The sequence below is a fragment of the Symphalangus syndactylus genome, chromosome 17 (genome assembly GCF_028878055.3).
Source record: "Symphalangus syndactylus isolate Jambi chromosome 17, NHGRI_mSymSyn1-v2.1_pri, whole genome shotgun sequence".
NCBI classification, from domain to species: domain Eukaryota; kingdom Metazoa; phylum Chordata; class Mammalia; order Primates; family Hylobatidae; genus Symphalangus; species Symphalangus syndactylus.
In genome coordinates this window covers 99708959-99731237 of record NC_072439.2, presented here as the reverse complement: position 1 = coordinate 99731237, position 22279 = coordinate 99708959, and the positions used below count along the sequence as shown (strand labels likewise).

At 44.7% G+C, this 22279-nt stretch overlaps 2 protein-coding genes and 1 long non-coding RNA gene across 7 annotated transcripts in view; 1 reads left to right on the top strand and 2 right to left on the bottom strand.

Moving 5' to 3' along the window:
• The window catches only part of FYTTD1 (forty-two-three domain containing 1), a 35186-nt gene extending 17101 nt beyond the window's left edge, over positions 1-18085 (bottom strand). Inside the window, exons 1-2 of one of the 4 annotated variants that reach the window (XM_063622253.1) lie at positions 17790-18085; positions 9018-9149 (exon numbers count right to left, since the gene is read on the bottom strand). In XM_063622253.1, coding sequence (XP_063478323.1) covers positions 9018-9149; positions 17790-17892 — 235 coding nt within the window. In that variant the 5' untranslated portion in view covers positions 17893-18085. The other 3 variants (XM_063622255.1, XM_063622256.1, XM_063622254.1) reach the window with 3 other exon arrangements.
• On the bottom strand, positions 4003-9005 carry LOC134733251 (uncharacterized). Its single transcript, XR_010116757.1, has 2 exons — positions 6172-9005; positions 4003-6115 (listed from the first exon to the last, which is right to left on the bottom strand). It is a non-coding gene; the product is annotated as an uncharacterized lncRNA (long non-coding RNA).
• Positions 18031-22279, top strand: part of RUBCN (rubicon autophagy regulator) — a 77957-nt gene continuing 73708 nt past the window's right edge. For both annotated transcript variants that reach the window (XM_063622130.1, XM_063622128.1), the window contains exon 1: positions 18031-18599. The gene's annotated coding sequence lies outside the window, so the exon portion shown is untranslated. The remainder of the gene's footprint in view (positions 18600-22279) is intronic.

The following is a 22279-nucleotide window of genomic DNA, read 5'->3' as shown; positions in this document are numbered from 1 at the left end:
GGTGGAACTAGCAGTGAGCCGAGATCGTGCCACTGCACTCCAGCCTGGGCGAAGAGCGAGACTCATCTCAAAAAATAAAAATAAAAAAAAAAAATAAATTGGGAGTGTCTCTGAACCTATTCTGGTTCAGGGGCTGCCCGTAAAAAAAAAAAAAAAAAAAGGTAAATTAAAAAATAAACATGCTCACTGCAGAATTCCTAGAAACACATAAAGTACAAATAAGAAAATAAACATCAACCATCAGCCTACCACCTAGAGATGACCACTAACATTCTGTCTTTCTAGTCTTTCTTTTACTTGTATACATATATTTTAAAAGTTAACATTTTTGGTTTTAACTATTTTTAAGCAACTCATGACTATCACCCGTAGTAATTCTCAATTTTATAGTAGTGCCTCAATTTTATAGTAGAAGGTGAACTGAGTCAATCTTTTGGCAACTATACAACTCTACATACTATTTTGTAGCCCTACATTAATCCTGTACTGCAGGCTGGGCATGGTGGCTCATGCCTATAATCCCAGCACTTTGGGAGACCGAGAAGGATGGATTGCTCGAGCCCAGGAGTTCGAGACCAGCCTAGGCAACATGGCGACACCCCATCTCTAGAAAAAATACAAAAATTAGCTGGGTGCAGTGGCACGCACCTGTAGTCCCAGGTAATAGGGAGGCTGAGGCAGGAGGATCACTTGAGCCTGGGAAGCAGAGGTTACAGTGAGCCAAGATCACACTGTACTCCATGCTGGGGTGACAGAGCAAGACCCTGTCTCAAACACACACACACACACGTCTCAAACACACACACCTATATTGTGAAAATATTATCCCATGTTTTTTACATCCTTTTACTGCATTACTTTTTAATATGCCATACTTGATCCAACCAACTTTAATCATTTCAGTTAGTTCTAATAATAAATAATATCACAATAGAACCACGGATATATTTTTAAACACATCCATGATTATTTTCTGAAGATGTAAGTTTCTAGAAGGTGAAATGCTAGGTTAAACAGTAAAGCAAACTCCTTTTCTTTTTTTTTTTTTTTTGAGACACAGTCTCACTCTGTCGCCCAGGCTGGAGTGCAATGGTGTGATCTCAGCTCACTGCAACCTCCACCTCCTGGGTTCAAAGAATTCTCCTGCCTCAGCTTCCCGAGTAGCGGGGATTACAGGTGCCTGCCACCACACCCAGTTATATATATATATATATTTTTTGAGATGGAGTCTCGCTTTGTTGCCCAGGCTGGAGTGCAGCGGCGTGATCTCGGCTCACTGCAACCTCCGCCTCCCGGGTTCATGCCATTCTCCTGCCTCAGTCACCCGAGTAGCTGGTACTACAGGGGCCCACCGCCACGCCTGGCTAATTTTTTATATTTTTAGTAGAGACAGGGTTTCACCATGTTAGCCAGGATAGTCTTGATCTCCTGACCTTGTGATCCGCCCGCCTCAGCCCCCCAGAGTGCTGGGATTACAGGTGTGAGCCACCACGCCCGGCCTATTTTTGTATTTTTAGTACAGACAGGGTTTCACCATGTTGGCCAGGCTGGTCTCAAACTCCTGACCTCAGGTGATCTGCCTACCTCAACTTCCCAAAGTGCTGGGGTTACAGGTGTGAGCCACCACGGCTGGCTTAAAGTTTTTAGTTTTTAAATCAAATTATTGCTGCCCTATGTGTGGTTTCCTTCTAAAATTGCAACTAGGTGAAGATTAAACCATATTGGGAAAAACTGTACATCAAAATTAATTCCAATAAACAATGACTTGCTATTTGTGTTAAATAATGTGACCGCTACCCTTCACTGTGCTAGGCACTGTGCTGAGTACTATAATTTGTATGATAATCTGATAAGACTGATGCTAACCATCTTCCTTGAGAAAGGAAGAAACTGGAAAATATTCCAAAAGAATAAGTGAGCTTGTAGGGCAAAAAGAAAAGATTAAAAGGAGGAGGAACCCATTATTATACCAAAATTTCAGGACTAGATGAGAAAGACTGACAAGAAACTCTCATAAATAGGAATCAAATGGATTAAAACAAGATCTTAAGTATGAAATAAGGTTGGGCACCGTGACTCACACCTGTAATTCCAACATTAGTGAGGCTGAGGCGGGTGGATCATTTGAGGTCAGGAGTTCGAGACCAGCCTGACCAACATGGTGAAACCTCGTCTCTACTAAAAATATGAAAATTAGCCACCAGGCATGGTGGTGCACACCTGTAATCCCAGCTACTGGGGAGGCTGAGACACGAGAATCGCTTGACCTGGGAGGCGGAGGTTGCAACAAGCCAAGATCGCACTACCACACTCCAGCCTGGGTGACAGGGCAAGACTCCATCTCAAAAAAAAAAAAAGTATGGAATAGAACTCTATCCCTTGGCGCTTTCTATTGATAGTACAGTACATTGTTCCCATACTTATCAATCTTTCTGCTGTTTTTTTTCTCTTATCCAAGGTGTTGCCTCGCCTGTTTTTTTTTGGGGGGGGGGGACGGACCCTCGCTCTGTCACCCGGGCTGGAGTGCAGCCGCACGATCTCGGCTCACTGCAAGCTCTGCCTCCCAGGTTCACGCCATTCTCCTGCCTCAGCCTCCCGAGTAGCTGGGACTACAGGCGCCCGCCACCACGCCCAGCTAATTTTTTGCATTTTTAGTAGAGACGGGGTTTCACCATGTTGGCCAGGCTGGTCTTGAACTCCTGACCTCGTAATCTGCCCACCTTGGCCTCCCAAAGTGCTGGGATTACTGGCGTGAGCCACTTGGCCCGGCCTCCTCCTCTGCTTTCTAATCAGGCCTATGTGATTTGTTCTCCCACCTTTCTACCTTTGAACAAACTTCATTAGCTGTATCTGTTTTAGCAATGATTATATTCTTTACCCTTTCATTGTCACACTACATAAAGATCTATACATACTCTATATGCTACATATATATGGTATATCTATACATACTCTATATACTATGTACTATAATTGGGTATCTATACATACCCAATTATCTCCCTTTCCCTCTTATGCTCTGTAACTGTCTTATATTCTAAAAAGCACTATGAAGGGGTACTAAAGACATCATCCAATGCAACAGTCTTTTCTTAGTTTTCATTCATAGAGCCTCTCTGCAGAGTTCCAGAGTACCCACATTCTCCATGTACTTCAACTATCACCCTTTATGAAGACCCTTTTACATTTTCAGCTCCACCAGAGCAGTAGTTTAATACCAGTTAGGTATCAGAATCACCCATGGAGCTTAAAGAAAACCCCCTAAGCCCTACCTCTACAGGTCCTGGTTCAGTAGAAATAAAGTACAGCCAGAGCAACTATTTCATAAAGCTCCGCAGGTGCAACTAAGGTTGATAACAGCTAAAACTAGAGAAAGAAATTTTCATCTTTTTTTTGAATCCCAAGACTAATCTATTCATGAATTTCTTTCCACATACATCATATGCCTCAATAATTTCAGGAGCCTTATCATCTAAATAAAGATTTGAGGGATTTTCTGGGAAATGTCACATCCTAGAGTACATGTAATCATATTATTGGCTCCTTTCCAAAGCAACATACAAATATTCCCAACTCTTATACCTCTAGTAAGAACAGCATTCTCAAACTTTTTAGTCTCAGTACCTCTTTACACTCTTTCTTTTTTTTTGTAGAGATGGGGTCTCCCTATGTTGCCCACGCTGGTCCTGAAGTCCTTGGCTTAAGCAATCCTCTTGCTCTCACCTCCCAAAGTGCTGGGATTACAAGCACGAACCTCTTCATATGCTTAACAATTGAGGACTCCAAAGTTTTTGTTTCTGTGGGTTATATTTACTGCAATTAAAATAAAAACTTTTTTTTTTTTTTTTTGAGACAAGAGTCTCACTCTGTCGCCCAGGCTGGAGTGCAATGGCACAATCTCAGCTCACTGCAACCTCCGCCTCCCCAGTTCAACCGATTCTCCTGCCTCAGGCTCCCGAGGAGCTGGGATTACAGGTATGTGCCACCACACCCGGCTAACTGTTGTATTTTTAGTGGAGATAGGGTTTTGCCATGTTGGCCAGGCTGGTCTCAAACTCCTGACTTCAGGTGATCCACCCACCTCGGGCTCCCAAAGAGCTGGGATTACAGGGGTGAGCCACCACGCCCGGCCAAAATAAAAACTATTAATAAGATAGTTAAAAACCATTTCACTTAAAAAATAATAATAAACTCATTACACATAGGGTAAACATCTCTTTTTAAATGAAAAAGAAATTTTAACTTTTATTTTAAGGTCGGGATACACGTGCAGGATGTGCAGGTTTGTTACACAGGTAAACATGTATCACAAGGGTTTGCTGTACAGATTATTCCATCGCTGAGGTATCAAGCCTAGTATCCATTAGCTTTTTGTTTTTTTTTGTTTGTTTGTTTGTTTTTTTTTTTGGAGATGGAGTCTCACTCTGTCACCCAGGCTGGAGTGCAGTGGCTGCAATCTTGGCTCACTGCAAGCTCCGCCTGCCAGGTTCACGCCTTTCTCCTGCCTCAGCCTCCCGAGTAGCTGGGACTACAGGCGCCTGCCACCACGCCCAGCTAATTTTTTGTATTTTTAGTAGAGACAGGGTTTCACTGTGTTAGCCAGGACGGTCTCGATCTCCCTATCTCGTGATCTGCCTGCCTCGGCCTACCAAAGTGCTGGGATTACAGGCATGAGCCACCACGCCTGGCCTTTTTTATTTTTGAGACAGAGTCTCGCTCTGTCACCCAGAGTGGAGTGCAGTGGCGCGATCTTGGCTCACTACAATCTCCACCTCCCAGGTTCAAGCGATTCTCCTGCCTCAGCCTCCCAAGTAACTGGGACTACAGGTGCCCACCACCATGCCCGGCTAATTTTAATATTTTTAGTGGAGACAAGGTTTCACCATATTGGCCAGGCTGCTCTTGAACTCCTGACCTTGTGATCTGCCTATCTTGGCCTCCCAAAGTGCTGGGATTACAGGCGTGAGCCACCGCATCTGGCCTAGTTATTTTTATTTTCCAAAACAAATAAAAATATTTAGTAAGAAGAGTGGTATTGTTTTTGGATCTCTTTGGTGTTTGCCTTAATAGAAGACAACTAGATTCTCACAACTGCTTGTTAAGGGCTGAATGTTTCTATCTCTCCAAAATTCACATGTTGAAATACTAACACTTAATGTGACGGTATTAACAGGTGAGGGCTTTGGAAGGTAAAGTCATGAGGATGGAGCCATCATGAATAGGATTACTGTCCTTACAAAAGTGACACTGGAGAGCTCTCTAGCCTTCTTTCTGCCACACAAGGATATCAAAAGAAGTCCAAAGTCTGCAACCTGGAAGAGAACACTCACCAGAACCTGACCTTACTCACATCCTGACCTTGAACTGCTAATCTCCAAAACTGTGCAAAATAAACGTCTGTTGTTTATAAGCTACCTAGTCTACGGTACTTTGTTACAGCCCACTGAACTAAGATCCAGCTTTTGCATTCAATCTACTTTAATTATCAGTCATCATGTAGACTCTGGAAAAGGCTACTGTACGTTCCTGAGAGAGTAAGAGTCAAAATACAATTAATGCCTTAGTATTAACATGAAATTCGTTTTCATCTTGTGGATCCCCCATATCGTAGGGATCCCAGAGGGTCCCTGATGACATTTTGAGAACTCTATACCATTCCACCACTGAAGAACAACTCTATACATTCTACCACTTAGGAACACTCGATACATTCTACCCCTGAAGAACACTCTATACATTCCACCACTGAAGAACAACTCTATACATTCTACCACTGAGGAACACTCGATACATTCTACCACTGAGGAACAACTCTATACATTCTACCACTGAGGAACACTCGATACATTCTACCACTGAGGAACAACTCTATACATTCCACCACTGAGGAACACTCGATACATTCTACCACTGAGGAACACTCTATACATTCTACCACTGAAGAACAACTCTATACGTTCTACCCCTGAAGAACAACTCTATACATTCTACCACTGAAGAACAACTCTATACATTCTACCCCTGAAGAACAACTCTATACATTCTACCACTGAGGAACACTCGATACATTCTACCACTGAGGAACAACTCTATACATTCTACCACTGAAGAACAACTCTATGCATTCTACCCCTGAAGAACAACTCTATACATTCTACCCCTGAAGAACACTCTATACATTCTACCCCTGAAGAACAACTCTATACATTTTACCACTGAAGAACACTCGATACATTCTACCCCTGAAGAACAACTCTATACATTCTACCCCTGAAGAACAACTCTATACATTCTACCACTGAGGAACAACTCTATATATTCTACCACTGAAGAACAACTCTATACGTTCTACCCCTGAAGAACAACTCTATGCATTCTACCACTGAAGAACAACTCTACACAGTCTACCACTGAGGAACACTCTATACATTTTACCACTGAGGAACACTCGATACATTCTACCCCTGAAGAACAACTCTATACATTCTACCCCTGAAGAACAACTCTATACGTTCTACCACTGAAGAACAACTCTATACGTTCTACCACTGAAGAACAACTCTATGCATTCTACCACTGAAGAACATTTGGGTTGTTTCTCCAAGTATTTACTGAGTGCCTAAATTATTTTTCACACATTAAGTTAAAGATTTCATTCATTGACTTGTTCAGCCATCAGAAATCATACTGTGGATCTGCAAAGAGCTCCTCTGTCCTACTTATTTCTCTTACCTCAAGCTAACATCCTCATTGACACTACAACGTGGAAATCTGAACTTTTTCCTGGCCAATCAGAGTTTAAGACAATCGTCTATCTCTGTACATTCAGTAACAGTGGCAGCTGTTCTATTTTAGCCCCTGTCACATGTAAGCAATAAACGTACAAGGGCAAGCTCAATCTTACGAGATCCTAAGCTGCCCCTAGATATCATTTATTTCAAGGCTCAGATCATAACATCCATAAAAGGAAAGCTTTCCTGACACTTCATGGACCAGATCATATTTCACCTTATCCATTAAATCATTCCTGATCTTCTTAGTACAAAATCTCTAAAGTCCTATAATACTATTTGAATTTCTCTTACGACATTTCTCCCACACTACCTTTTCCATCTTATCTCTAACACTGTAAATTAACTCCTTGAAGCAGAAGACCACATCTTTATATACCCCCCAGGACTCAATCAGTTTAGGGTATCTATCAAGTATTTAACACTGAAATATATTAATGTTAAATATTTGATAAACATTAATTAATAAATATATTTCTGGTTCGATGAACTCTCAACAGTTATTTTAAAAACAACTAATACAAAAAATATATAGTATGTTCAATAACATTTATAAGAAATATTTAGGCCGGGCGCAGTGGCTCACTCCTGTAATCCCAGCACTTTGGGGGGCTGAGGCAGGAGGCCGAGGCAGGTGGATCACCTGAGGCTGGGAGTTTGAGACCAGCCTGACCAACATGGAGAAACCCTGTCTCTCCTAAAAATACAAAATTAGCTGAGCATGGTGGCGCATGCCTGTAATCCCAGCTACTTGGGAGGCTGAGGCAGGAGAATCGCTTGAACCCAGGAGGCAGATGCTGCAGTGAGCCAAGATCGTGGACTGCACTCCAGCCTGGGCAACAAGAGCAAAACTCCGTCTCAAAAAAAAAAATTTAAATATAAATCACTGGAACTAAACTTCATTTGCCACAGTTAAATACCTGTCATGAAATTTACTCCCTTAGGTTCAACTATTCAAAAAATTATTAGAGATGAATAATTTTTTTTAAGGGCCCAATCTCAGTTATATGTACTTTTCTTGAGACAGAGTCTTATGCTGGAGTGCTGTGGTGCCATCATGGCTCACTGTGGTCTTGATCTCCCAGGCTCAAGCCATCTTCCCACCTCAACCTCCTGAGTGGCTGGGACCAGAAAGAGGTACCACCACGCCTGGCTAATTTTTAAATTTTTTGTAGAGACAGGGTCTCCCTGTGTTACCCAAGCTGGTCTCAGATTCCTGGATTCAACTGATCCTCCCAAAGTTCTGGGATTACAGGCATGAGCCACTGTGCTCGGCTTCAGTTATACATATTTTGAGGATATATTGGGATATTGGCTGTAAACACAGAACTAATTATGTTCAACCTACTGGAGATTATTTTTATGTTTTTCAACATATAGAATAAAAATCAATTTGGAAGTTAGTCTGTCAAACATATTTTTACATATCTGAAAAAGATTTAGTTCTTTTATTTGAACAAATATTTATTCTAAAATTCTGATATTGCTGATAAAGAAGTTAACAAGCCATATATATTAGTGTTCAATTACTGCCTTCAACCAAGATGATTATAAATAAGCTTCCAGATTATCAAAAATAACTAAATGTATAGAGTTCCACATTATATCTAAAGCATTCATTTCTGAGTGTCACCTTTGGAAGATTTAACAAATCCTAACATTCTTGGATGATAAGATAAGGAGTCTGGAGGTCATTTTCTATGTAGAATGTAGTAGTAGTCTCCACATACTTAAAGAGTTCTCACATATAAGAGAGAATTTGCTTTCTATAACTTTACCGAAGTGATAGGCATGCTTGAATTCAAATTAAGAGGCCAGGCACAGTGGCTCATGCTTATGAGGTAGTATGCTCTTTCACTGAATATATTTAAGCTGGAGTTAGTCATCTATTAGACAGACTATTAAAGGAACATCTCACTTGGATGGAGATAGGAGCTCATGATATATAAGATCCTTTGCAATTCTAAACTCTGAATATAATTTAGACGATGTATAAACTGAAGTTACTTTTAAATGACTTAAAATGTTTAAGAAACAGTGTTACGCCTATTGAAGGCTACTGAAATTTTTACCAGGTTTTAGATCTAAACAAAAACCTAGGCATAGAGGAAACACAAAACACAAACAGTACTGATGCATTTCCTCCACGTTAAGCATATGCTAAAGACAGTACACTATGAACACACAAATAACAGCTTTCCACTAAAGCTTACTTTCAAAACTTACCAGAATTCTGTTGGATTCCCCATCGCACTCTCATCCTGAATTGCTGGGCACCACTTTGCTGGAGGAGTCTTCTATTTAGTCTTGGAAAATTCTGCTTCTTCCCTTCCTTTCGATTCAATTTGATGATATCATCTATGATAGAGGAAATGCCAATTATTTTCATTTTAACTCAATTACTCAGTTTCATTTTCTAGCTGATAGATGTCCTACATTCCCAACTTCTACTTTGAAAGCACTTCCACAAGAGAATAATAACAAGAATCAGCCATTTTACAATAGCCCAAGGCAGATCTACCAATTAATGAAGAGTACTATTGGCCATAGTATTTCTTTACCTGATGAATCAAGCAGAAGCCTGTTTACAAAAGTTATTCCTACTTACTTCCCATAATCACAGAAGCCTCCATTTTCCTACTTACTTCCCATAATCACAGACGCCTCCAATTTCCTACTTACTTCCCATAATCACAGAAGCCTCCAATTTCCTACTTACTTCCCATAATCACAGAAGCTTCCATTTTCCTTACTTCCCATAATCACAGAAGCTTCCATTTTCCTACTTACTTCCCATAATCACAGAAGCCTCAATTTCCTACTTACTTCCCATAATCACAGAAGCCTCCAATTTCCTACTTACTTCCCATAATCACAGAAGCCTCCAATTTCCTACTTACTTCCCATAATCACAGAAGCTTCCATTTTCCTACTTACTTCCCATAATCACAGAAGCCTCCATTTTCCTACTTACTTCCCATAATCACAGAAGCCTCCATTTTCCTACTTACTTCCCATAGTCACAGAAGCCTCCATGTTTTAAAGATGACCCCCTTCCGGCCAGGCACGGTGGCTCATGCCTACAATCCCAGCACTTTGGGAGGCTGAGGTGGACGGATCATTTGAGGTCAGGAGTTCGGGACAGGCCTGACCAACATGGTGAAACCCCGTCTCTACTAAAAATACAAAAATAAAAATAAAAAATAAAAAAAATAAATTAGCCGGGTATGGCAGTGCATGCCTGTAATCCCAGCTACTCGGGAGGCTGAGGCAGGAGAATTGGTTGAATTTGGGAGGCGGAGGTTGCAGTGAGCCAAGATCGCGCCACTGCACTCCAGCCTGGGTGACAGAGCGAGACTCCACAAAAAAAAAAAAAAAAAAAAAATAGTAAGAAAAGATGACCACCTTCCAATATATAGGTAATCAAAAATTAAACCATTCAACTAAAATACTAAATGTTGAAATTCAGCAAATATTTATTGAGCATATACTACATGCAACGAATATATGTGTCAGGTTGTGCTGTAACTGAAACAAAAGTAAAATACGGTCCCTTTTCTAAATAAGTTTAAAAGTACTGACGGAAACAGACATGCAAATAGCAAATAGAAAACTAAACAAGTGCCATAATAAAGGTATAGTACAAAAAATACTAATGGCTCACCTCTAGCAAAGTACTTCAAGGTTACCTTATTTTTCTTTCTACACTGATCTAAGCCTCATTACTTCCAAACATACTTCCAAACTGCCCCAAGGTAATTCACAAACAAAAATACCACAACAGAACAAGGTGAAGACCAGAAAACTAAACATACTCCAGATTCCCATTTATATCTGTTAAAGGAGGTTACTAGAAGCCAAAAATACTCATTTAAGAAATATCCAGCTGGGCACAGTGGCACATGCCTGTAACCTCAGCACTTTTAGAGGTGAGATGGGAGACTGCTTCAGCCCAAGAGTTCGAGACCAACCTGGGCAACACAGCAAAACTTCATCTCCACAAATAATTTTAAAAAATTAGCCAGGCATGGTGGTGCGTGCCCGTGGTCCCAGCTACTTAGGAGGCTGAGGTGGGAGAATTCCTTGAGCTCAAGTGGTCAAGGCTGCAGTGAGCCACGATCACGCCACTGCACTCCGGCCTAGGCAACAGAGCAAGACTGTCTCTCAAAAAAAAAAAAAAAAAACCACAAACATTTCCTCCACAGTCCTAATTCCAGCATTATTTGATAATTGAGAAAGCAAATAAAGAAATTGCATACAGTCAACAACTTCTTAATAAAACTCTATGACACTAATTAAACTCAATTTTTCTATCACTATAGTCTTTCCAGAAGTCAGAGAAGGAAATATAACTTGAAAGTCCTTTGTAATATATTACTGTTCTACCTAACCAATCTCTAATCTCTAAGACTCTTAATTACATTCAAATATTCACACTAAATATCTCAAATCTCCCCAAAATATTTAGTTGTCTTCTTGAAATTAATGTCCAACGACGAAAGAGTTCATCAAAGTTAAGGGCACTCAAAAACTTTTGTAAAAAATTAAATGGTCAGCGGTGACCACCGTGAGCGTCCCGGAAGGGGCAGCAAAGACGCCTCCGTTGCGCACGAGGTGGCCTCGTTGGCTTTACCTTCGTTCGCGGTCGTCCTTGGTTATTGTGATCCGTCCGCGGGGCTCTCGGAGGCCAAGACCAGGGGCGCCTCAGCGCTGCGCGCGTACGGCCGCCGGAAGGGGCTAGAGGCGGCTCCCTGGGTGACAACCGCGCGCCCCACCTTTCCCCACGTGGCCGCGAAGACCGGCTCAGGAGCGTCTAGCGGCTGCACGCCAACATCAACACAGGCAAAGATGGTCTCCAGGCGCATTGCCCAGGAGACCTTTGATGCAGCTGTGCGCGAGAACATCGAGGAGTCTGCGATGGGGCCAGAGGAGGCGGTGAAAGAGGCCGTGGAGCAGTTTGAATGGCAAGGGGTTGATCTGAGCAACATTGTAAAGACAGCGCCTAAAGTCTCTGCAGACGGATCCCAGGAGCCCACACATGACATCCTGGAGTACTAATCTCATTTTAGCAAAAACTTATCTTTTTAAATATCCTGTTGCCCCTTCCTTCCTTCCCTCCCTCCTTCCTTCCTTCCCTTTCTTCCCCCTGTTGCCCATGCTGGAGTGTAGTTGGCTCCATGCAGACTCCCTGCTTCCGGCTCCCGTGATTCTCCTGCCCTGGCCTGCGGGCTGCCTGGGATTGCCGGCGCGCGCCACCACCCCTGCCTGGTTTTTGTCCTTTGCCTGGAGGCGGGGTTTCGCCATGTTGGCCAGGCTGGTCTCCAGCTCCTGACCTCGAGTGGTCTGCCCGCCTCGGCCTCCCGAGGTGCTGGGACTGCAGACGGAGTCTCGCTCACTTGGTGCTCGGTGTTGCCCGGGCTGGTGTGCAGTGAAGTGGTCTTGGCTTGCTGCAGCCTCCGCCTCCCAGCCGCCTGCCTTGGCCTCCCAGGGTGCTGGGATTGCAGCCTCTGCCCGGCCGCCGCCCCGTCTGGGACGTGAGGAGCGTCTCTGCCCGGCCGCCCCGTCTGGGAAGTGAGGAGCGTCTCTGCCCGGCCGCCCCGTCTGGCAAGTGAGGAGCACCTCTGCCCGGCCGCCACCCCGACTAGGAAGTGAGGAGCACCTCTGCCCGGCCGCCACCCCATCTAGGAAGTGAGGAGCACCTCTGCCCGGCTGCCACCCCGACTAGGAAGTGAGGAGCGTCTCTGCCTGGCCGCCCCATCTGGGATATGAGGAGCCCCTCTGCCTGGCCGCCCCGTCTGGGATGTGGAGAGCACCTCTGCCCAGCCGCCACCCCGTCTAGGAAGTGAGGAACATCTCTGCCTGGCCGCCCATAGTCTGGGATGTGAGGAGCGCCTCTGCCCAGCCGCCCCATCTGGGAAGTGAGGAGCGCCTCTGCCCGGCCGCCCCATCTGGGAAGTGAGGGGCGCCTCTGCCCGGCCGCCCCATCTGGGAAGTGAGGAGCGCCTCTGCCCGGCCGCCCCATCTGGGAAGTGAGGAGCGCCTCTGCCCGGCCGCCTCGTCTGGGAAGTGAGGAGCGCCTCTGCCCGGCCGCCTCGTCTGGGAAGTGAGGAGCGCCTCTGCCCGGCCGCCCCTTCTGGGATGTGGGGAGCGCCTCTGCCCGGCCGCCCCGTCTGGGAGGTCTACCACGGAGGCCAGACGCAATGTGGGGGCTGGACGTGGTGGCTCACGCCTGTAGTCCCAGCACTCTGGGAAGCCGAGGCGGGTTGATTGCTTGAGGCTTGGAGTTCGAGACCAGCCTGGCCAACATGGCGAAACGTATGAAAAATACAACAGACAAACCAACCAACCAACCCAGCCACAACAAAACAGGTCTACCCTGGAGTCATACTCTAATTTTTTCTATTTTCCTCCCTTTCTGATCCTTTATCCCACTTTCTTTTTCTTCCTCTTCCTTCTCCTTCTTTGTCAAATAGAGGATTGAGTTATTATCATTGATCCACACAAAGTCCCTCTCTCATTTATTTTCTTTAATTCCCACCCCCCATTTCTATTCCCCATCTTCCCATGTGCAACCTTCCTAATATGTTTGATATGCATCTTTTTGTTTGTATGTATTTTTAGAAAATGTGTATTGTTTTGTGTGCAAAAGATAATTAAAAAAAGAAAAAAAATGAGATAAAAAAACAAACAAAAAATTAAAAGGTCAACATCAGATATATAAACAGGAATCTCAACAAGCATAAAGGGAATACTTAGGAAGACACTATTTACGAGACCTACTTTCCTTTAACAAAGTGCTACTTACTCTTCATCAAAAGTCTAAAATCTCAAGCCTTGAGAGTAAACCAAAAAAATGAATTTGGTCTGGGGAGCATTAAAAAAAAGAGGCAAAGTACAATTCTGACTAACAAAGTTAATCTTAAAATATAGCATATAGGCCGGGTGCAGTGGCTCATGCCTGTAATCCCAGCACTTTGGGATGCCGAGGTGGGCGGATCACGAGGTCAGGAGATCGAGACCATCCTGGCTAATATGGTGAAACCCCGTGTCTACTAAAACATACAATAAATTAGCCGGGTGTGGGCGCCTGTAGTCCCAGCTACTTGGGAGGCTGAGGCAGGAGAATGTTGTGAACCTGGGAAGCTGAGATCATGCCACTGCACTCCAGCCTGGGCGACAGAGCAAAACTCTGTCTCAAAATAAATAAACAAATGCCTGGGCAACAGAGCAAAACTCTGTCTCAAAATAAATAAATAAAATAAAATACAGCATATAAAGTCTAAATATAACTAAAAATCAGAAGTAGCAGAGCATATTAAATATAAAATTACACTTCACATTTCAACATTTTACTACCTATATCTTCAAATAAGTCAAATGAGCTACCATGGCCGAGAGGATTCTTTCAATCTAAAAAAAGAAAATGGCTTTCTCCTGCCCAAGGAATAGATACACAGGTATCAGAATTAAAAAAAAAAAATTCCTTACAATGAGCTATTTTAAGTTTCTTCCATAGCACTAGGGGAATATACATGGTAATAGTAATAGCAGTAGTAGCAGTAGTGGTGGTGGTAAGTACTACAGTACAGGCATCAGCAATGTTAGTACCAACGGTTCTGACATGTATTCACTTAATTCACAACAATCCTATGAAATAAGTATCATCGTAACACCCATTTTCAAATTAAGGAATAGAACCATGAGGCTAGCTATTGGTAAACTTGGTACTCTATGTGAAATTCATATACACCTGGCAAAGCCATGATTTAAAACAAAAAAATCAGGTTCTAAAACCTCTGCAAACCTGGTAAGATCAAACATTCACAAAGCATAACTGTCTAAGATAGATGATGTCTAGGATAGAAATGGGATGATCTCTTCATCCCATTTCTGTAAAATTCTCACCAAAAGAAAGGCAATAGAGGGACTGCTGTATGTTCCTGGGGGAAAGAAAGAGATCAAGCTGTTTCAGCTCTCCACAGCACTTCATTGCTAACTCCAAGAGAACTATCCCTCGGTTTTCTTCACTTGAACGTACTAATCATCAAACAAAACACGTACAAAAAAGCAAACAGAAAACCTAGAAACTTAAGAAATCTAGGTGTAAAACAGCTTGAGGCTCTAGAATCAGACTGAAATCCTGGCACCACCACTTAACTACCTTGTATGACTTCGAGCAAGTTACTTAATTTCTCTATGCCTCTGATTTCTGTAAAATGGAAATAACAAATAACAAAAGCATATATACAGACATACACACATATACATAGTGTATGTATAAAAATAACCAAGCCATATATAAACATACACACATATATGTAGTGTATGTATAAAAATAACAAAGCCATATATACAGATATACACACATGCATGTAGTGTATGTATAAAAATAACCAAGCCATACATACAAACATACACACATAAATATAATGTATGTATAAAAATAACCAAGCCATAGACATACACACACATATATAGTGTATGTATAAAAATAACCAAGCCATATATAGACATACACACACATATGTCGTGTATGTAGAAAAATAAAGCCATATATACAGACATATATATATATAGTGTATGTATAAAAACAAAGGCATACATACAGACATACACACATATATATAGTGTATGTAGAAAAATACAGTGCTGTGTACCAGGTCCTGTTCTAAGCAGTTCACATATGCCTTCTGACTCGTTTAATGTTTTCAGCAACCCTATGTGGTAAATACTACTTACTATAACCTTTCTACAGATGAGGCACTGGGAAATCATCTGCCCACGGTTACATAGTTACAAAGTGGCAGAGGCAGGACCTGAAAGGAGACAGTGTCGATCTGGATTCCATGCTGTCAATCACCAGGAGTACAACCCTCACAGACTTATCATGAGGATAAACTGAGTTAATATATAAAATGCTGGCCGGGTGCGGCGGCTGACGCCTGTAGGGGAGGCCGAGGCAGGCAGATCACCTGAGGTCAGGAGTTCGAGACCAGCCTGGCCAACATGGTGAAACCCTGTCTCTACTAAAAATATGAAAATTAGTCAGCCACTAGTGCTGGCGTGTACCTGTAATCACAGCTACTCGGGAGGCTGAGGCAGGAGAACTGCTGGAACCTGGGAGGCGGAGGTTGCAGTGAGCCGAGATCGCACCACTGCACTCCAACCTGGGCGACAGAGCCAGACTCCGTCTCAAATAATTAATTAATTAATTAATTTAATTTAATGCTTAGTCCAGGACCTGAACTGAGACAATGTGGTTCTGGGTTCCGTGCTCTCAATCGCTAGAATCCTCAGAGTTATTATGAGGATAAACTGAGTTAACATATAAAATGCTTAGTACAGGACCTGGTAGGTAGTAAGCACTCAATAAATATTCATTATTACATTATTTCTTGGCCTTACCTCAAAAGGTTTCTCTCTTTTTTTTTGGGGGGGGGGCAGGGGGAGACAGGGTCTCGCTCTGCCGCCCAGGCTGGAGTGCAGTGGCGCAATCGGCTCACTGCAACATCCGCCCGCGGGTTCCAGCTATTCTCATGCCTTAGCTGGGATTACAGGCGCGCGGCCACCACGCCCGGCTAATTTTAGTATTTTTAGTAGACACGGGATTTCACCTTGTTGCCGGGGCTAGTCTCGAACTCCTGGGCTCAAGCCATCTGCCCGCCTCCGCCTCCTCCTTCAAAGGGCTGGGATTGCAGGCGTGAGCCACCGCGCCCAGCCCCGGCTTTCTCATTTCTTACAAGCTCACTACTAACCAGCAGCAAGGCAAGACTTGAGGCCAAACCTATTATTTCTGATCATTTGCTTAGTTCACATATTGGATTCCGACTGTGGCAATCCTAGAAATCAATAGTTCCCATCTCACCTGGAACCAAAAATGTTCCAGATAAACCACAACAAAAGACACACACGACAAATGGGAAGAAATGAAAACTGAAAGAAGGTTTCCAAGACGGTTATTACCCTAAAGACCGTCCTGGGAAAGGGTACGCCTCGGAATCCACTAGTCAGGTACTTTTCAAATATCCGAAAAAACTGCCGGCCAAACAGCTGGCAGAGCTGACTTACACCCAACGCCATCACCTGAATCCCGACAAAAATGTTCGTACTTTTAGCCCACCTAAGCTAACCACAGCGGCTGGTGCCTCGGTAGTGTCAGGGCTGGATTTTAACGGAATCACCAACCTCCTGCTTTTTATATAATCGGCAAGAAAGCACGCCACCCTCTTAGATGCGCTCAAGAACCCCACGCTTTACCTGGCTTCTCAGCGAGCCACAGCAATCATCTCTCCTTCAAAGATGTTTGCTTTTTCCCCCATTAGCTAGCTCTGAGGCCTGGAGAGGGAGGCTGTGCTTTTCTAGGCAGCGCTCAATACACAACAACATCCCACAGGCGGCCGAGCGCCGCTTCCTTTCTGACAGACGCTCCGGGGCCGCGGCCGGAGGTGGCCCCGAGAGTCGCGCCCGGCAGCCATGGCCAGCGCCGGCCTGGAACGCCCGGCGACCAGGGAAAGCTCCGGAAGCGCTGGCTGGACCGACCGCAGCCCCGGCCGGGCTCTCCAAGACCTTTCTTGAGAGAGAACGGCTCGGTCGGACCATTCCCCTCGCTTCCCGATAACGCCCACCGCGAACGCACTCCAGGGAAACCCGCGGACCTTTCCTCACAAAGAGCCGGCGAGCCGCAGCCCCTCCGGGGAGAAGAGACGCCCCCCGCGACCCCGCGAACCTTCGGGCCCGCAGCGCCCGGGCCCCCGCCTCCACAGCCCCTCCTCCGACAGCCGCGGTCGAGGGGACGCCCGGGTCCCTCGCGGTCCAGCCGGGCACCTGGCGTCGAGCCTGCGCTCCCGGCTGTCCTTGGGGCCTCCGCTCGGGTCCGCCCACCAGGGAGGAAACTCCGCCGGCAACTGCGGCCGACCGCCCCTGCCCCCACAAACCGCGCCGCCGGGTTCCACCCGCGCCCTCCCCCGCACTCCAACTCGGTCCAACTCGGCCCCTCACCCAAAGACATATCTATTTTGTCGAGGTTTTCATTGCTGCGGGCCTTCGGCGGCGGCGAAGAGGTCGCCGTGGCTCCCACCAACCGGGTACCAAACCGGTTCATGGCTGCAGACGTCGCGCTGGGAGCGGGCGCGGGCAAGGCCGGAGGCGCAGGCCTGCCACCTCCCACTCGCGCACGCAGCCCGCCGCACCGAGGGAGCGCGCACGCGCCGGCGCCTTCCTCGGTCCCCACCCGCGGCTGCGGGCGGGGCGGGGCCACCGACACTCGCGGGCGACCAGAGCGGCCCCGCGCCGTGACTCGCTCCTAGCGGCCCTCGCAGGATGGGACGAGGCATTGCAGCCGCTGCGCTGGGCGCTCGCGAGGACCGCCGTTGTGAGCAGTTCGACTTTCCGCCCAAACTGGGGGATGATAGACCGCGGGCACCTCTGAATCTTATGCCTTCAGTGATACCATAATCCTCCGTGTCCTTCGAGGCCCTCCTGCTGCAGACAAGTCCCCTATACTTCGGTACACACGAGCCTTTCGCGCCCACTGCAATGCAGCCTCGGGAGGCAGGACAGACCCCTGCGAGTGTAGATTGCAGCTGCATCCCAGCTCCCCTCTCCCTGGCACGCTCCTCCACCTACAGCTGCGCTGAGCTGCCGCATCTGAACGCAAAGCAAACGCTGCAGTGACGGTTCCTGCGTCACCTTAACATCCAGAGGAAATGCTAACGTTTCCCATGTCTGTACCATCTCTCAATTGGCACTCTCAAAACATTTGGCACGGTGTTTAGCACCCTAATAAGACCTCGGCTTCCCTCGGGAGGGGTAAGTACCTCTGTTGATGTAGCTGCGTTTTCTTCTAATTCATTTGCATTGGGAATGGATAGAAGGTTTCGTTTACTTTTTAATCATCCCTACGGGAAAACAATTTAATATTTGATGAATTCCTGCATGATAACTTTTTTCCGTTTACAACATACGGTATTTCCCTCTCTTCTTACCTCATTCTCCTTCCCTGAAGTAACTGCGTTTATGTGGAAGCATTTAGGTTATATCACCCTCATACAGCTTAAAACTATCTCGGATGTTTACATCTAAGGACAATACCAGATGCATTCTGTCCACCTAGAAATCTCTGTCGCCTTTCTCCTCTCCAATTCATAAAATGCAAAAATTCCTTTAGCATGGAAACGAGCCATCTCAAAACCACAGTAGCCTCTGCTTAATTTAGTCATCTCACAATGTCATGTGGCTTCCAACTTCAACACCAATGACACATTTACTATTCTTTGCTTGGGGATCCCATGTTTTAAAATATTTCTTATGCATGTCACATTTAAAAATTAAAGCCAGCTGTTCCAGCTCCCCTTTCCATGCCTGAATTTAAAGCAAAGCTTGCAGTGACAATTTTGCGGTCACCTTAACAATAAAAGTAAATGTGAACGTTTCCTGTATATGCAGCATGGATAAAACCCGGAGTCTTCACACAGATTATGTTTCCAGCTGAAATCAAAGAACCATGACTTTTTTGTAAGCCTAGTAGTCTTATCTTGGGGAAATGTATGATTTTTGTTAGGCTTTTGGGAATATTCTAAATAACTTCTTATTCTCAAAGGTCAAGATGTTTCTTTTTTTTCTCATGACAAAGACATAACAATATAAGAAGAGTGAACCACACACCTATCAAGGGGCACAAGAAACTTTAATAGTGGAGGAAAGTTTGGACTCGGAAACTCAAGAACAATATTTGGCATGTCAAGGAGAGTATCATGTATGTCCTCAGCATAATGTGCTTGATTTTACTACTCTCACACCCTGAAGCCCCTTCACCAGTCTGGACTGCTAAAAACTAGAGAAACTGGCTCACACCTGTCATCCCAGCACTTTGGGAGGCCAAGGCAGGCAGATCACCTGAGGTCAGGAGTTCAAGACCAGCCTGACCCACATGGTGAAACCCCCATCTCTACTAAAAAATACAAAATTAGCCGGGCATGATGGCGGGCACCTGTAATCCCAGCTACTCGGGAGGCTGAGGCAGGAGAATCGCTTGAACTCAGGAGGCAGAGGTTGCAGTGAGCCGAGATCGTGCCATTGCACTCCAGCCTGGATGACAGAGCAAGACTCCATCTCAAAAAAACAAAAACAAAAAAACACTAGAGAAACTGGGTTGTGGGCCCAGACCTGAGTTTTACTGAGTGATAACTTTTTCACTGACTGTAGTTATTCACTGTATGATTTTGGGAGAGTCTCTGGACCTCACACCCATCTTCAAAACCAGAAAAAGGAGTAATAATAGTGAGTATGAAAAGTATATTTAAAATCCTCTAAGCACAAGTCATTTTCTCCACATTCACCTTCTCTCACTGGAAATAACTTCTACCACCTCTGCTCATTTGTGGGAGTAACTACAGAGAGGATCCTTAGGGTAAGTTCTTAATTTTATGGAAGAAAATTAATGCAATTAGAGTTTGGAGGCATTTTGTACTTCAGGTATTTATAGGACAGATAAAAATCCCCAATGTATAAAATCCTCCCTACCACTAATATAATGAAGATTCTCGGCCAGGTGCGGTGGCTCACGCTTGTAATCCCAGCACTTTGGGAGGCCGAGGTAGGTGGATCACTTGAGCCCAGGAGTACGAGACCAGCCTGGGCGACATAGTGAGACCCTGTCTTAAAAAAAAAGATTCTCTTTTATCCTGATCTTCTCCCCCAAACCAAAGCCTTATCCCCAGTCTCCATAGTGCAAAAGGCCATGCTGCAGTATTTCATTAAACAGTCCTAGCTGTTGTGTTTCAGACTTTCAGGTTTCCCCAAGGGCTGAGAGTCTTGGGGCCTAGGAGCCATCCCCAGATTCCAGAGGGAAAGGCAAGAAAGCAAGAGCAAAGCATTGTGGGTAATGGTAGGTCTTTTCATACACAAAACGGAACAAAATAGCAACCCGAGACACACACAGTAAAAATAAAGAGGAAGACAAGCCAAGAAATCGGAACTGGGTCCTGTCCAAGAAGTCCAGCCAACCGTAAGGGCCAGGGTTAAAAGGTCAACCCTACAATTTTCTGGGGCAGGAGAGGTAGCTATTCATTTAATCATATATTCACTGAGTGTCAGGCACTGTAATAGGCCCTGGGGATTAAAAAAAAAAAAGTGAGCAAGACGGATGCACACCCTATCTTCACACAGCTTGAAGAGCAAAGAATATCTGGGCACCTACTGCAAATAAGGCCCTGTGCTGGGCGTGGGCATTCAGCCTTTGTCTGGTGAACAGCAGTTCTGCAGCTTTGCCTAAGTCAAAATAAACATGGAATCCAAGCAGCTGCGCTTTTAAAAGACTTCATTTCACACAATGTAGATAAAACAACCTCCAGGATTGCCAGGTAAAATGCAGGGCCAGCTAAATTTGAATTTCAGATAAACAACGGACAATTGTTTATTTTTATTTTTTATTTTTTTTTTTTTTTTGAGACGGAGTCTCACTCTGTCGCCCAGGCTGGAGTGCAGTGGCGCGATCTCGGCTCACTGCAAGCTCCGCCTCCTGGGTTCACGCCATTCTCCTGCCTCAGCCTCTCCGAGTAGCTGGGACTACAGGCGCCCGCCACCACGCCCGGCTAATTTTTTTTATATTTTTTTAGTAGAGACGGGGTTTCACCGTGGTCTCGATCTCCTGACCTCGTGATCCGCCCGCCTCGGCCTCCCAAAGTGCTGGGATTACAAGCGTGAGCCACCGCGCCCGGCTTGGACAATTGTTTGGTACAATTATGTCCCAGGTTTCAGATAAACGGTGATATTTTTTTTTTTACTACAGTAAGTTTCATGTAATATTTAGGATACATTTACAACAGAGAATCATTTCATTGTGTGAAATAAAATAATTCAAACTTAAAGCTGTTGAAACTTTAAATTATTCTGAGCTTTTAGAGGGACGTGGCTATGTGGCATGAGTCAAGCAGCATGCAGTTGTAACTTCTGCTTTTTCCTATAAGTGATCTGGAATGATTGAGGTGTGCCAGAGATAAGACCCCTCAGAACATTACACCTCCTCACAGAATATTAAAGGAATCTTCCTTGGAATGTAGCAAGTTATACTAATCAAATCATTATAACTGTTTCTGCCTATATAAGTGAAATCTTGGCCTCCTCACTTTGGAGCACTGACCCCATTCCTTTGGAATCATGTTTCTGGATGGCTATCCTCAAGCTTTGTGCTGCAGTAAACTTTATACTTGGTCATGTTTTCTGAACCTCATTATTGAAGGTTGACATTTGTTTAACTGAAATTCAGGATTAACTGGGAGTCTTTTATTTGCTAAATCTGGCAACCTTCTCAACCTCTTACTTTTCTTTCTTTCTTTCCTTTTTGGAGACAGAGTCTCACTCTATTGCCAAGGCTGGAGTGCAGTGGCATGATCTCACTGCAACCTCCGCCTCCCGGGTTTAAGCAATTCTTTTCCTCAACCTCCCCTGTAGCTGAGATTACAGGTGCATGGCACCATGCCCAACTAATT